Source organism: Ictalurus furcatus, chromosome 11, assembly GCF_023375685.1.
Source record: "Ictalurus furcatus strain D&B chromosome 11, Billie_1.0, whole genome shotgun sequence".
Taxonomy (NCBI): Eukaryota; Metazoa; Chordata; class Actinopteri; order Siluriformes; family Ictaluridae; genus Ictalurus; species Ictalurus furcatus.
In genome coordinates this window covers 12,645,937-12,660,448 of record NC_071265.1, presented here as the reverse complement: position 1 = coordinate 12,660,448, position 14,512 = coordinate 12,645,937, and the positions used below count along the sequence as shown (strand labels likewise).

Here is a 14,512-nt window from a genome sequence, read left to right as displayed (position 1 = left end):
TAATAGTTTCCATTCATTTGTTTTCTTGCATGTGAGGGCTAATTGCTTAAAAATGTGAAAATTGGACAAGAAAGTTGGAATTATCATAAATCCTGCATTGGGTGTTATCACAGTTTGCAGGACTACCAGAGTGATAAAAAATACAACCCCAATTCTGAAATAGTTGGAAAATGCAAAAAAAACAACAACAAAAAGAGTCATTTGAAAATTCTATCCACCCTGTACTATATTGATAACTCATTATTAACACATTATTTGATGTTTTACATTGTGAATTTCATTTATTTTTGAAAATATACACTCATTTAAAATCTGATGACTGCAACACACTCAAAAAAAGTTGGTACAGTCGACTGTTAACACTGTGCAACATGACCTTTTCGTTTGGATGCTGAGTGAAGACACCAGTTGGTTAAGTTTAGCAAGCAGAATTTTCCCCCATTCATCCATTATGCATTTCTTCAGCTGTGCAACTGTTTGGGGCCTTCGTTGCCTTATTTTGCACTTCATAATGTGCCACACATTCTCAATGGGAGACAGGTCAGGACTGCAGGCAGGCCATGCTAGCACCCGCACTCTCTGCTTATGCAACCATGCTCTTGCAATCAGGGCAGAATGTGGTTCGGCGTTGTCCTGGTCTGGATGGCAACATATGTGGGTCCAAAATGTGTACCTATCTTTCTGCATTAATGGTTCCCTCACAGATGTACACGTTACTCATGCCATGGGCACTGACACACCACCATGCCATGACAGACGCTGGCTTTTGGACCTGACGCGGATAGTCTTTTTCCTCTTTGACCCAGAGAACACGATGCCTGTTTTGTCCAAAAACTATTTGAAATGTTGACTCGTCAGACCACAAAACACAATTCCACTGTGCTACTGTCCATCTCAGATGAGACTGAGCCCAGAGAAATCGGTGGTGCTTCTGGACAGTGTTGATGTATGGCTACTTCTTTGCATAGTGAAGCCTTAACTTGTATCTGGGGATGCAGAGGTGAATGGTGTTGACTGACAAAGGTTTACTAAAGTATTCCCGAGCCCATGCCAGGATATCCATTGCAGACTCGTAACGGTTTTTAAGACAGTGATGTCTGAGGGATCGGAGATCGTGCGCATTCAGAAGTGGTTTTCAGCCTTGCCCAGAGATTTGACCCGATTCCTTGAATCTTTTCATTATACTGTGCACTGTAGAAGGTGAAATGCCCAAAATCCTACTGGTTTGTCTTTGGGGAATGTTCTTCTCAAACTGTTGGATTATTTGCTGATGCATCTGTTGTCAGTTTGGTGAGCCTCGACCATCCTTGCTCTTGAAGGACTAGGTCCTTTTTGGAGGCTCCTTATATACTATGATTAGACGATTGCCTCACCTTTTCACATCACCTTCTTATTTCAACTTGTCACATTGCTATCGGTCCTAAACTGCCCCGTCCCAACTATTTGGAATGTGTTGCATGCATTAATTTCAAAATAAGTCTTCTTTTACTTATGTTCAGTTACGTTCAGTTAGTGACAAGCTGCTCCAAGTGGAGAATTATCTGGGGCTAAAGAAAAAATCTTTAGGCCTACACCCCAAATGGCCAGGCCAGGTTACACCCCTGCTACCCAGTATTAGTATAGTGCTCATCTGTGAGTGTACACATATCCTCATACACAGGAATAACTTAGTATTTCCCATTCTCTGCATAGAAATGTGTGCATTCATAGCTTACACACAAAACTGTGTGCACAATTGATAGATGAAACCCCAAGTCTCCAGTCAAAATTTAGGCTAATTAATACACATTCTAACATACTGTTACACCCCCAGAATTCCTACCTCATACATCTCATTCCAGGTGGGGTTGAGGTTCTCTTTGATCACATGACTTTTGTAGGTTGTGGTTCCAACACTGATCTTCACATAGGGGTCACTCTTTCCCTTCACCATACCACCCATCAAACTGTCCATAGCAATCAAATTCTGAGCCTCCAACAGATGAATACGCAGCACCCCCTAAAGAGAGAAATCAGTGAAAAAATTAGGAAACTCTTTCAAGAAACCTGAAGGCACCTGAGGTACTTCAACATATCTATCTATCTATCTATCTATCTATCTAATTTATTAAAAGAACTTATACACAACTATTACTATTTAATTATTCTTTCATTACCAATACCACTACTACTGTCTGCTCTTTGTTACTACTACTACTAGACTTGTGCTATATATAACAATATAATAAAATTATTTTTACATCGTCATGATGTTTATCACTGATTATTATGTATTACCACACCTGACAACCATTATGCATTGTGCATAGGAGTTCAGAAAAAACACTGGAGAAAGCTAGTGTTCGGGTTAATATTTAGGGTTAGGCTAGGGTTAATATTTAGATGCACTGCATTATGGGCATTATAGCCTGGGGTGGGGGTTGGGGCTATGAGTGTGTGTGAACCACAGAGACACTATCTATCCATCCATTTCCCATAATGCTTATACTACACAGGTTCTCAGGGGAGACTGAAGCCTTGGCCCAGAGAACTCAGGGCACACCCATTCACACGCTACGGACAATTTGGAAACGCCAATCAGCCTACAATGCATGTCTTTGGACTGGGGGAGAAAAACGAGTACCAGGAGGAACGAACGGGGGAGAACATGCAAACTCGTGCACACAGGGCAGAGGCAGGATTCGAACCCACAATCCTGGAGCTGGGAGGCAAACTAGTCTGCAAGCATGCATATGTTTCTTTTGTTTTCGTCTGTGGAAATAAAAACAACTGGAATAAATGGAGCTCATTCAACAGCATTATCTTCTGATTAATCATTTTGAAGGGAAAAGACCTGAAAAGATAGAAATTACACCAGAGTGGCAGAAAGGTTAGCACACTAACCCTTGAGCTCTCTGTGACTAGTAGCCCCACTGAGTAGAAAAGGTAACACTAGTTTGTGTCATCACTCAAAAATTCTCCAAAGAGCAGTCAATACTTTGTGCTACCTCCCTTTGCCAAGATAACAGCTCTGAGTCTTCTCCTATAATGTCTGATAAGGTTGGAAAATACATGTCAAGGGACCATTCCTCCATACAGAATCTCTCCAGATTCTTCAAATTTCAAGGTCCACGCTGGTGGACACTCCTCTTCAGTTCATCCCAGAGGTTTTCTATGGGGTTCAGGTCAGGGGACTGGGATGGTCATGGCAGGACCTTGATTTTGTGGTCAGTAAACCATTTTTGTGTTGAATTTGATGCATGTTTTGGATCACTGTCCTGCTGGAAGATCTAACCACAGCCCATTTTAAGCTTTCTTGCAGAGGCAGTCAGGTTTTCATTTAATATGTGTTGATATTTGATAGAGTCCATGATGCCATGTATCCTAACAAAATGTCCAGGTCCTCTGGCAGAAAAACAGCCCAAAAACACTAAAGATCCACCACCATATTTAACCGTGGACATGAGGTACTTTTCCATATGGCTACCTCTCTGTGTGCACCAAAACCACCTCTGGTGTGTATTGTAAAAAGGTATATTTTGGTTTCATCTGACCATAGAACCCGATCCCATTTGAAATTCCAGTAGTGTCTGGCAAACTCAAGATGCTTGAGTTTGTTTTTGGATGAGAGTAGAGGCTTTTTTTCTTGAAACCCTTCCAAACAACTTGTGTTGATGTAGGTGACTTTGGATTATAGTTTTGGAGAATTTCTGACCCCAAGACACAACTAACTTCTGCAATTCTCCAGCTGTGATCCTTGGAGATTTTTTGGTCATTCAAACCATCCTCTTCACAGTGCATTGAGACAATATGTCTATATTATACTTCCAGGTTGATTCATAGCATTTCCAGTTACCTGGAACTTCTTAATTATTTGCCTCATGGTGGAAATGGGCATTTTCAATGATTGTGACACTCAAAAACCTTTTGCTGCACATCACAGCTATATTCCTTGGTCTAATCTATTGTTATGAATGATTAAGGGAATTTGGCCTATGTTTTACCTCATATTTATACCCCTGTGAAACAGGAGGTCATGATTGAACAATGGTACTTCAAATATATTTTTCTCATATGAATTCATAGGGGTGCCAATAATTGTTGCACACCTATATTCAACAAAGATATTATTTTTTATTAACCTGTGTTGTGTTTGCAATTGTTTGACATCCATGAGAGCAGAGTATTTTTGTGAATTCTTTTTAACAAAAGATCAAAAGTCTAAACAATAAAGACAATTTTTCACATACTTCATATTTACCAAGGGTGCCAATATTAGTGGCGGGCACTGTACAGTATATACTCAGCACTAAGATCTTTCTCCAATCACACCAGATATGATCAATACCAATGGATTCCATTGAGTAAAAAAGCAAGTAATTTTTGTGATAAGATGTTGTGTGTCTTTCAATTTCAGCAAGAAATGTCTATCTATGTCGTATGATCTATGTCGCAGTACTCTGGAATATTGCTGGTAGCTTTGGGATTAGTGGAATTAATAAAATGGCAAATCTGCACGTATCCCGAAAAAGATTCACATCCAAACTCAAATTGTTCTCGTAGTTGGTTAAATATCAAGGTATTGTTTTGGTACAGATCACCTATCACTCTTGGCCCTTTCCATGCCATGTATGAAATAGAGATTTTTGAACACCATGGAAAAAATCTATATTCTGAATGAATGGTGTCAGGCCTGATAGTAAGCCCCCTTTCCCTGCAAATTTTATCATGCCCTGCCACACTTTAACAGTGTTGAACAGGAAAATATTATTTCTTATTTCAGGCAGGACTTTAGGACCCCTACTGCTTGTGAGCAGACTTAACAGACTTAACTCACTTAACTCAACACGGCTGATAGTCTAAATGAGAACTCAGCCATGTCCAGATTGTACAGGTATGGCAAGCCCAGATGTAAAACCTTAAGTAAGGTAGTGCCTGGCCCCCTATTAGGCCCAAATTTACCAGACAGTTCTATGGGTTGCTATAGACAACCTAGCCAGAAGAAGAAAAAAATAATAAGGAGAAGAAGAAAAGGTAGAATAACAATAGGGTGCCTATGTACCTTTGGTGCTTGGCCCACTATTAATAATAAGAAGAAGAAGAAGAAGAAGAAGAAGAAAAAGAAGAAGAAGAGGACGAATAAGAAGGAAATTGTCACTTGCATATTTACATATTTCCTCACCTGGGTGCCAAAGCCAGGGTAAGAACATGTGTGTTGTGGTAGCACACGTGCTATTTCTGTATTTTTTTCAGCAGCAGGAACAGTTGGATAAACCTTTTCATGAGAACTGAAAAACACAAATCACATACACAGACACACACACAATTTATTTACCCATAGGTGAGGCATCTGCCATTAAATACTAATGTAACTGCTGACCAATGCACAAAAGTGTGAGAAAGGTAATAAATACAGAAATAATGAGTGTTACATATTCAGTACCACTGTGAAATATTTAATCCTCCTTTTCTCCTTTTCTAAAACATCTGTATTAAGCATTCCACAAATTCATAACTTGGATTAGTATTGGTCAGTAATGTAGTTGTAAAGTGTAGTTGTTTATCAGGGTAATAATATTAACTGGCTGCTACAGTAACATAGTTTGTCATAGTTTGTATATAGTATAGTTTGTCATAGTTTGACATAGTTTGTCATAATGTTAAGTCAATGCAGGGATTATATGGAATCACCTTTAGTTTATACTTTTCATTCTTTCATTGACTCTTAGGTTAAAGTTGGATTCAATTTGATCAATAATAAATTATTATATACAAATGGGAAATATCCTAATTATATCCAAAACAGTAAATAACACTGATCGATTTCAAAACCATTTCTAATGGGCATGCTACAAATGCTAACCACTGTGATTATATCCAATTTTTTAGAAAAGCCAAAGGGCAAATGGGAGCAAATAAAAAGCTTAACATTTAACTGCTTCAAATTTATATTTACTAGCCGATCATCTTTCCTTCATGACAGTTCCATCACATTATTATGCCAACTAGCTAGGTAATTAGCATGTTTTTTGTTAAGCATCTGTTTACTCAGTACATACTTAACAGGAAATAATCCATGAACTGTCAATTATAATGTGCTTTGTGCCAACTCAAATTTGCTCCTGATATACCCTACTCTCCTTGTACAACAAGTGACCACTCATCCGGTTGCAAGTGAAAATGAACAAGGGCATATTAATAAGAGTGTAGCAGCACAGGGCCACACTGCTAAATTTCATTCAATGTCCTCTGAAAAGAAAAGGTCTATAACAGAGATTACATTTCAGGCAGAGTTGCTTTTAACTCACTTATCAGCTGCCTTATCCAAGTGTTGCTCATTATTGGTTGTACATGCTGAATCGCTTATTGTGATTGGTTTCACAGTCTTACTGGCTCCTCCCACTGAGGACGCTTTACTCAAATCCTGTAAACATAGTACGAGACAAGGTTTGCAAAGTTTCATTAATTCTCTCTCTCTCCCCTTCACACACACACACACACAACACACACACACACACACACATATGCACACACCCACACACCTACCTTTGTCTCATGTCCTGTGTCATGAGTGATATCTGCTGCCAGTACTTTCTGTGTGTCTTCAGAAACTGATACAGGTACTGGTACTGTAGAAGCCACTAGTTCATTGAGCCTGATGAAAGGAGACACATAAATAGATGTGCTTATTAGTTATTTTGTAAACATAACAAATATTCATGCCATAAACATACAGAATCCATATTTTGTTTCTGTTGGTGGTTTATCTGGGTGGATAAATGTGCTGTCAAATAAAGTCCTACAGAGACATTTTTAATATTAGAATTCATTATACACACATTCATTTGCTTTTTTTCATTTTTGAGAAACCTGTTATATTTGGATTTGGTATAATAGCCAACCAACTGTAAAGCTTAGTTCATACATGGGTATATTGTCAAATTCAGGACCAATGATTTTAGGAAACGAGCAGAGGTAATAAAACCCTTCAGTGGCTGTGTCAATACAATAAATATTGATACTGTTACAGTGATTATTGACACCACATAAAAATGGGCAAAATACTAATAAATTTGTGGATGAAGCAGTGACATTTAATGAAGTACATGGCTATGTTTTTGACTTGTGAGTCAGGAAACACATTTTCCTACATAGATTTCTTGTATGTTTGCACAGCACTTGCAGGCTGTGCTCAACAACAAAAGATGCATCTCTGATCTTGTCACCTTTTCTGTTAGACTTTGTTTATCTGATGAAAAAACTGTAAAATACTTGAGCACCCTTCCATGTGTTGACCGCTCTAACATGCTTTGGTCCCAGAAAGAAATACTGTTTTGTAATGACCATCTTAATCTCTGGATATAAGTCTCTTGATATGAAACTTACTGAAAACACATGGGAATTCCACATGTACAGTTGAGGTCATAAGTTTACATGTGCCTTTTTTGTTTAAAGATCTTTTTATTTTCATTTAGTACTGCCCTTCACAAGCTACATAAGATATTTACGTTTCCGAGAAGACAAAAAAATAACAATTTACACGATTATCCTGTTCAAACTTAATGTATCGTGTTGCCTTCTTGAGAATCAGTGAATGTTTGCACCTTTTGTAATAGTTGTGTATGAATCCCTTCAGTTGTCCTAAGTGTGAAAAGATGGATCTCAAAATCTTATAGCCACTGTTGGAAAGGGGTCAAATATGCAGAAGATACTGGAAAACCAAATAGTGTGCAAGACCTGGAGGATTTTTATGAAGACCAACGGGCAGTTTAACTGCTCAGGACAAACAAGGGACTCATGAACAATCACAAAATTTAAAACCAATCATTGATCATCCAGGTAACAACACACAATCTTTTGAACAGGTTAATTTGTGTAAGTTTAGTTATTACTGTCTTGTGGAATATATGTAAACATCTGTTATGTGAAATAGCTTATTACTAAATAAAATAACAAAACGCAATTTTTATGATCTCTTTTTTTTTTTTTTAATTATTAACATTTTGCAGATTCTACAAGGCGCATGTAAACTTATGACCTCAACTGTACATACTGTATCTAAACATATAAAGGAGCTAAAAATGTTCTGCATGGAGGAGTGGACTATCTACGAGTGTCGCCAACACTGTTAAACATTACAAAAGGAGACTGAGTGACATTCTCTTATTCTCTCTAGGGCTGGCCTCATGAAATATTAATTGTAACGGTGCCAATAATTTTAAAATTGTTTGTGGAAGAAAATGCACTACTTAAAAAAACATTGTGTTAAAAAGCATATTTAAATAAAACTATGCAATGTCCCTGCTGTCACGGTTTCCCCTTTAAGCAGCGCGCTGGAGAGCATGTGGGCACGCGTGCATGAGCAAGGCGCGAGCAACTGCTTTTCGTATGTTGACAATCGTGACATTGTGTACATTGGACACATGCTTTTGTTATGTTTCTGTTATGTTTCCTCCCTGTTCTGTCATTGCCTGCTGTTTAGCGTGTGTCTAGATTGCTGTCAGCCGTCGTCAATCAACACGCTGATTGTGCTTGTATAATTACCGCGCGTCTCCCAGCACACGGCGCGGAATATTCGATAAGATAACTTACGTTAGATATAGCAGGTTAGATTAGTTTAGATTCCATACGATAGTTAACCACAGTCATAGTCTTAGTTATTGTCCTTGTCATGTTCCATGTTTAGATTAGTGCATTTAGTCCACGCCGGTTTCTCCGCTCCCAGTTCCTCGTTATAGTTTATGTTTCTTGTTTTGTATATCGACCCTGTATTCCGTGACCGCGACCTTGATTCATGCTTTGCCCCGTGTATGCCTGTTTGCCGATCGCCTGACCTTTGCATGTTTGTGGATTACGTTTCTGATCACGATTTGGATTTACCTGCCTGTGTCTCACTCTTCAATAAAACTGTAAAACTGCATTTGCATCCGTCCCCTATCTTTGTTACGTCTTGAGATGTGACACCTGTATGCTCAAGCTCAGAATATCACTTACTGAATGATGTCTTTATACAGTATTTTTGCCCATTTTCATGAAGGGTGTTAATAATTCTAGAGGGCACTATATGTAAGAACAAGGATGGACATCACTCAAACTCTAGAACATACCTTGGTGTTGGCTTGGTCTCTTGTTTTATCTCTTTATTGGCTGTTGTCAACAATTGCTCAGCATTGATTGGTGTTTTCTTGCCACTTTGCCCACCAGTAGAGTTGTTTGCACCCACAGAGCTTTCTGTTGACTTTTTTGTAGCCTGTTCTGCAGGTTCATTAGACTTTTCAGGAGATTTTCCAATAGGTTTTTCCACAGGCTTTTCCAGTGTCTTTTCAATAGACTTTTCAGGATGTTTTTCTGTATTTTTTTCAGTAGATTTTTCGCCTTTTCTGTCTATCTTTGATGCCAAAATCTGGAACCCAAAAGAAGAAGTTATACAATTTATCTAATATACACATCAACTACTTAAGTGTAGGCAAGTGAGATGTATATATTGGACATTGAGAAGTATAAGTATACACACTTGATGGAATGCCAGTCCATCCCAAAACACCATACACCTCTAAGGACTCAGGCTTTATTTTTATTTATAAGTGAAGAACCTGGAGGAACCCCACATGGACACAGGGAGAACATGCACAGAACTCCTTGGATCTGTTTACACAACACCCACATGCCCTACATTCCTGTTAATATGCCTGTATTACCCTGTATTTGTAAATATTTATGAAAATTTCACTGCAAATACCTCAGCCTGATGTTCCACAGCATTGTAGTGCACATACAACTACACATACAGTGGGGGAAATAAGCACTGAACAGAATTTTCATAAACCACAGTGTACTTGCATACAAGTAGCTAAAGACAAAATTAAAATATAATAGATGGCAGAAAAAGTATGGATTATATGTGGAATAAAGTGCCGATACAGTGGATTAAATAAGTATTGAACGCATCAAAAAAAATTTCAGTAAATATATTTCCAATGAGGTTATTCACATGAAATTTTCACCAGGCATCAGTATTAACTCAAGAAATCTGCAAATATAAAGATTTCACAACATTAAAGTCCATAAATAAAGTTGTGTAATAAAGTGGAACAACACAGGAAAAAAGTATTGAACACGCTAACTGAAATTTATTTAATACTTAGTTGAGAAATCTTTGTTTGCAATGACGCTTCAAGACGCTTCCTGTATGATGAAATTAATGGTCCGCAGTATTCAGGTGTGATTTTGGCCCATTCTTCTAAACTTACTGTTTTTAAATCTTTTTCAATTTAATTGAAATCAGGTGATTGACTGGGCCGTTCTAACACCTTGATTTTTTTTTTCCTCTGAAACCAATTGAGAGTTTCCTTTGCTGTATGCTCTGGATCGTTGTCCTGCTGGAGGGTCCACCCATGTCTCTTCTTTATCATCCTGGTGGATTCTTCTCAAGAATCTCCCGGTAAAGGGCTCCATTCATCGTTCCTTCAATTCTATGAAGTCTACCAGTACTATCCGATGAAAAACAGCCCCACACCATGATGCTTCACCTCCAAACTTCACTGTTGGTATAGTGTTTTAAGGGTGATGTGCAGTGCCATTTCTTCTACAAACATGTTGTGTAGTATGAAAAGTTACATTTTGCTTTCGTCTAACCTGACTACACTCTCCCAGCATTTCATAGGCGGTGGAGTCCAAATGAATTGTTGCAAACTTTAAATGAGCTTCAACTTTAAACAAGCTTTTCTTTAGTAATGGAGTCTTTCGGGATGAGCGTGCATAGAGGCCATGGCGGTGGAGTGCATTGCCTATTGTTTTCTCTGTGACGACGGCACCTGCTGCCTCCAAGCGTTTCTGGAGCTCTTTCCGAGTGGTTCTTGGCTCTTGGGCTACTCTCCTGACTATTCTTTTACTTCCTGGTCAGAGATCTTGTGAGGAGCTTCTGTGCATGGCCGGTTGATGACGGAATGATGTTGCTTCCATTTGCGGATAATGGCCACAATGGTGCTTACTGGAGGACTCAGAAGTTTAGAAATACATCTGTATCCGATTCCATCAATGTGTTTTGCAACAATAAGGTTGTGAAGGTCTTGGGAGAGCTCTTTGCTTTTACCCATCATGATGTTTCTTGGATGACACCTTGGTAACGAAAAGCCTTTTTATAGACTATCAATTTACTAACACGGCTGATATAAATTTGCAGATAGGAGGTATAATTACTTTCTAACTACTTACGGATTTCAGCTGATTCCTTGCCTTATGTTACCTTGGAGAACTGCTTTTTATTAGCGTATTCAATACTTTTTCCTGTGCCTTTCTACTTTACTACAGATAACTTTATTTAAGGACTTTAATGTTATGAATTCTTTATATTTGCAGATTTCTTGAGTTAATTCTGATGTATGGTGAAAATTTCATAAATGAATAACCTCATAGGAAATATATTTACTGAAAAAATTGTTGTTGCATTCAATACTTATTTCCCCCACTGTTTCGGCACTTTATTCCGCATATAATACATAATTTTTCTGCCATCTATCTTTTATATTCTTTATATTATATATTTTTTTTCTTTAGCTACTTGTATGCAAGTACATTCTGGTTTATGAAAATTCTGTTTTTAGGTCACTGTATCATACTGTGTATGGCTGTGTGTGACCAATAAAATTTGAATTTGAACTCTGAAGATAGTAACCGGAGATCAGGTTTGAACATAGGACCCTGGAGCTGTGAGGCACCAATGCTTCCCGCTGTGACACCATGTTACCATCTTATAGAGCATGCCATCCTTGTTCCTGGTGTCATGCAAATCTACTCTGTAACATTAGTAAACATGCAGACAACACCCGCACAGTATAGGTTCTACAGATTTCAGTGTGTTTTACCTTGAGTTCTGCTCTGAGTAGGATTTGACTTTCAGGGGAAGCACCATCCAGATTTTGCCACTGGTCCAGCAGCATTCCTTCTTGTGACAGAAGCTCTTTAATTGGTAGAACCAGGGAACCCAGTGGCTGATCCCACCCACTGGAGAGCTGAGGAGGTAAGAAAGGAGAAGGAAGAGTTAGAAAATTTAACTTAGAAATTTCTGATATTCTTTGTCTACAGAATCTAAAGGAAAAGGAAGTCTAAATTACCTTAATAATAAGAACGTCTTCTCTGGGATCATGAATCAGGAAGTGGAAAATCTCACCCCAATGAGGAGAGGTAGAGCGATCACACAACTTTGTGATATAACAAAAGTCAGTTAAAATATAAAATGAACAAACCCTCATTAAATGATTAAATATTAATGAAGACCTACCTTGGTTTTATAAGAGGTTCCAGTGACTACAAGCTCTGCTCCAGCTTTAGGCTCCTTCCCACCCTTCACCATCTACACACATATACATTTTGAAATTGAATTATCGATAGTCGACTATCCATGCAATTCTACCCACCTTCTGTGAATTTTAGTTACTGTATGTACATTGATCAGCCATAACATTAAAACCACCTGCCTAATATTTTGTAGATCCCCCTTGTGCCATCAAAACAGCTCTGACTTGAGGCTTTGTCCACAAGAACTCTCAAGGTGTGCTGTGGTATCTAGTGCCAATTTGGAGGCCAGTCAACACCTTGAACTCTCTGTCATGTTCCTTAAACTATTCCTGAACAATTTTTGCAAATCACACTGCCAGCTTGCCTTCTTCCCATAGTGCATCCTGGTGCTATCTCTATCTCTAAAAGAAATAATAATTTTTAAAAAAATGGAAAAGTTCTAACCTAGTCATCTGCCCATCACAATTTGGCCCTTGTCAAACTCGCTCAGATCCTTACACTTGCCCATTTTTCCTGCTTCGCACAGATCAAGTTTGAGATCACTTATTCACAATTGGCTAATATATACCACCCCTTCACAGGTGCCACTGTAACAAGATAATCAATGTTATTCACTTCACCAGTCAAGTGGTTTTAATGTTATGTAATGTCTGTGTATTTAAGCCTACAGTAATAAATAGACAACACTGCAATATTCATGGATATCTACACATAATGTGTGATAAAGGGGTGTGAGTGTACTGCGTGAGTGTGTGTATGTGTGTGTGTGTGTGTGTGTGTGTGTGCAACTCACTGGCAGTGCATGAGCTTTCTCAATAAGAACAAACAGCAAGGCTGCAGAGGGTGAGGCTTTATTCTCATAGGAGCTGGATTGTAACTGCAGTGCCTAAAAAGTATTTTAATTCATTTCAACTGTCAAATAAATGTCTCTGACTATAATTTTGTGCAAACATATGTAAATTAGACTTTTAAATACCAAACATATGTACCTGTTTCAGTTTATCTGGCTCTGTTACTTTGGGGAGCCACTCCAGAACCAGATGAAGGCATCCATGTTTCACATCATCCAGAGTAAACCACTGAAAAACATGAGGGGAAAAAAACATGACATAAACAAACACCAACCATGCTTGCACCCAGATATACTGACAACTGGCCAAGTATATTTTGACCCATAAAAAAAAATCTATTTTGAGCAATTAACATGCTTTGTTTCTATTTTAGCAGGGGGAGAGAAGCGAGATAAAGAGTATAGATGGTCAAGGGCAGGGCAGCACTTCAGCTGTGTGTGTGTGTGTGGGGGGGGGGGGGGTGTTGTGAAATAGAATGCTAGTTAAATCTCCGGTGTTTATATGACCCCATCACACACCTCACACACCTAGTTAACTGTCAACACAGTGAATATGACCTGGATAATGTTATGAGAAACCAAACCACTTTAGGACGAATTGGGCAAGTGTTCTGAGATAACTGCACTCACACAACTGACAGGGGCAATGTTAAACTTGTAGAACCTGGTGAAGAGGCACAATGGTGATGCACAGGTCACAGCAGTGCAGAATTCCTGGAGTGCCTGTAAGTAATGTCCACAAGGAGGATACACTACTCTAAGAGTGGCAGGTCACACTAGTGGCCTAGCTTTCCTGTAAGCCATAGTGATGACATACTTCACCCAGTGGACTGGAGAGATCTCCATGTTTTTCTTAAATGACTGTCGCTGCTGTCCAGTCCAAGTAGTGCCATAGAGGATATACTGGACTGACTAAAAAATTATCCCTTCTATGACCAAAGGTTCCACAAAAAGGTCACTGCAGAGCCACCTGGCCACCAAATTAGGCAAGATGAGCTTATCAACAAAGCATGCAGCTTGTCACCAAAGCAAGCCCTTTTAGTTGATGTGATGTGATGAGAAACCCACTTCAGTTAGTCATCCTGCATGGGCTCATAAGCAGATATCTTATAGGACTCCAGCCCACTGAGCACTTGGGGAAGAATGGTGAATTAATTCATGGATTTCATGGTTTTCACATGGGGGCCAGAAAGGACCATGTACTAGAGACTCTTCAGTGTTCTGTGTTTACTGGGCTTCTGGGTCGCAATCCTAAACCTGCACAACACTCAGAGGGGACAAACCCACAGGTAAAGGTAACCTGCCTGAGGGTCTATTTGAGGAGAAAGTTCCCTAGATGTTTTGATCACTAGTAAGAGGAGCAGTGGAAACCTTCATGTCCACAGA

The 14,512-nt window shown here is 38.9% G+C and overlaps 1 protein-coding gene across 1 annotated transcript in view; it reads right to left on the bottom strand.

The window, feature by feature from the left end:
• esyt1b (extended synaptotagmin-like protein 1b) overlaps window positions 1–14,512 on the bottom strand; it is a 98,561-nt gene that overhangs the window by 20,543 nt on the left and 63,506 nt on the right. Inside the window, exons 31-40 of the mRNA XM_053636218.1 lie at window positions 13,266–13,355; window positions 13,070–13,162; window positions 12,260–12,331; window positions 12,093–12,179; window positions 11,844–11,990; window positions 9,087–9,382; window positions 6,526–6,634; window positions 6,288–6,403; window positions 5,162–5,267; window positions 1,823–1,999 (exon numbers count right to left, since the gene is read on the bottom strand). Of these exons, the coding sequence (XP_053492193.1) occupies window positions 1,823–1,999; window positions 5,162–5,267; window positions 6,288–6,403; window positions 6,526–6,634; window positions 9,087–9,382; window positions 11,844–11,990; window positions 12,093–12,179; window positions 12,260–12,331; window positions 13,070–13,162; window positions 13,266–13,355 (1,293 nt within the window). The remainder of the gene's footprint in view (window positions 1–1,822; window positions 2,000–5,161; window positions 5,268–6,287; window positions 6,404–6,525; window positions 6,635–9,086; window positions 9,383–11,843; window positions 11,991–12,092; window positions 12,180–12,259; window positions 12,332–13,069; window positions 13,163–13,265; window positions 13,356–14,512) is intronic.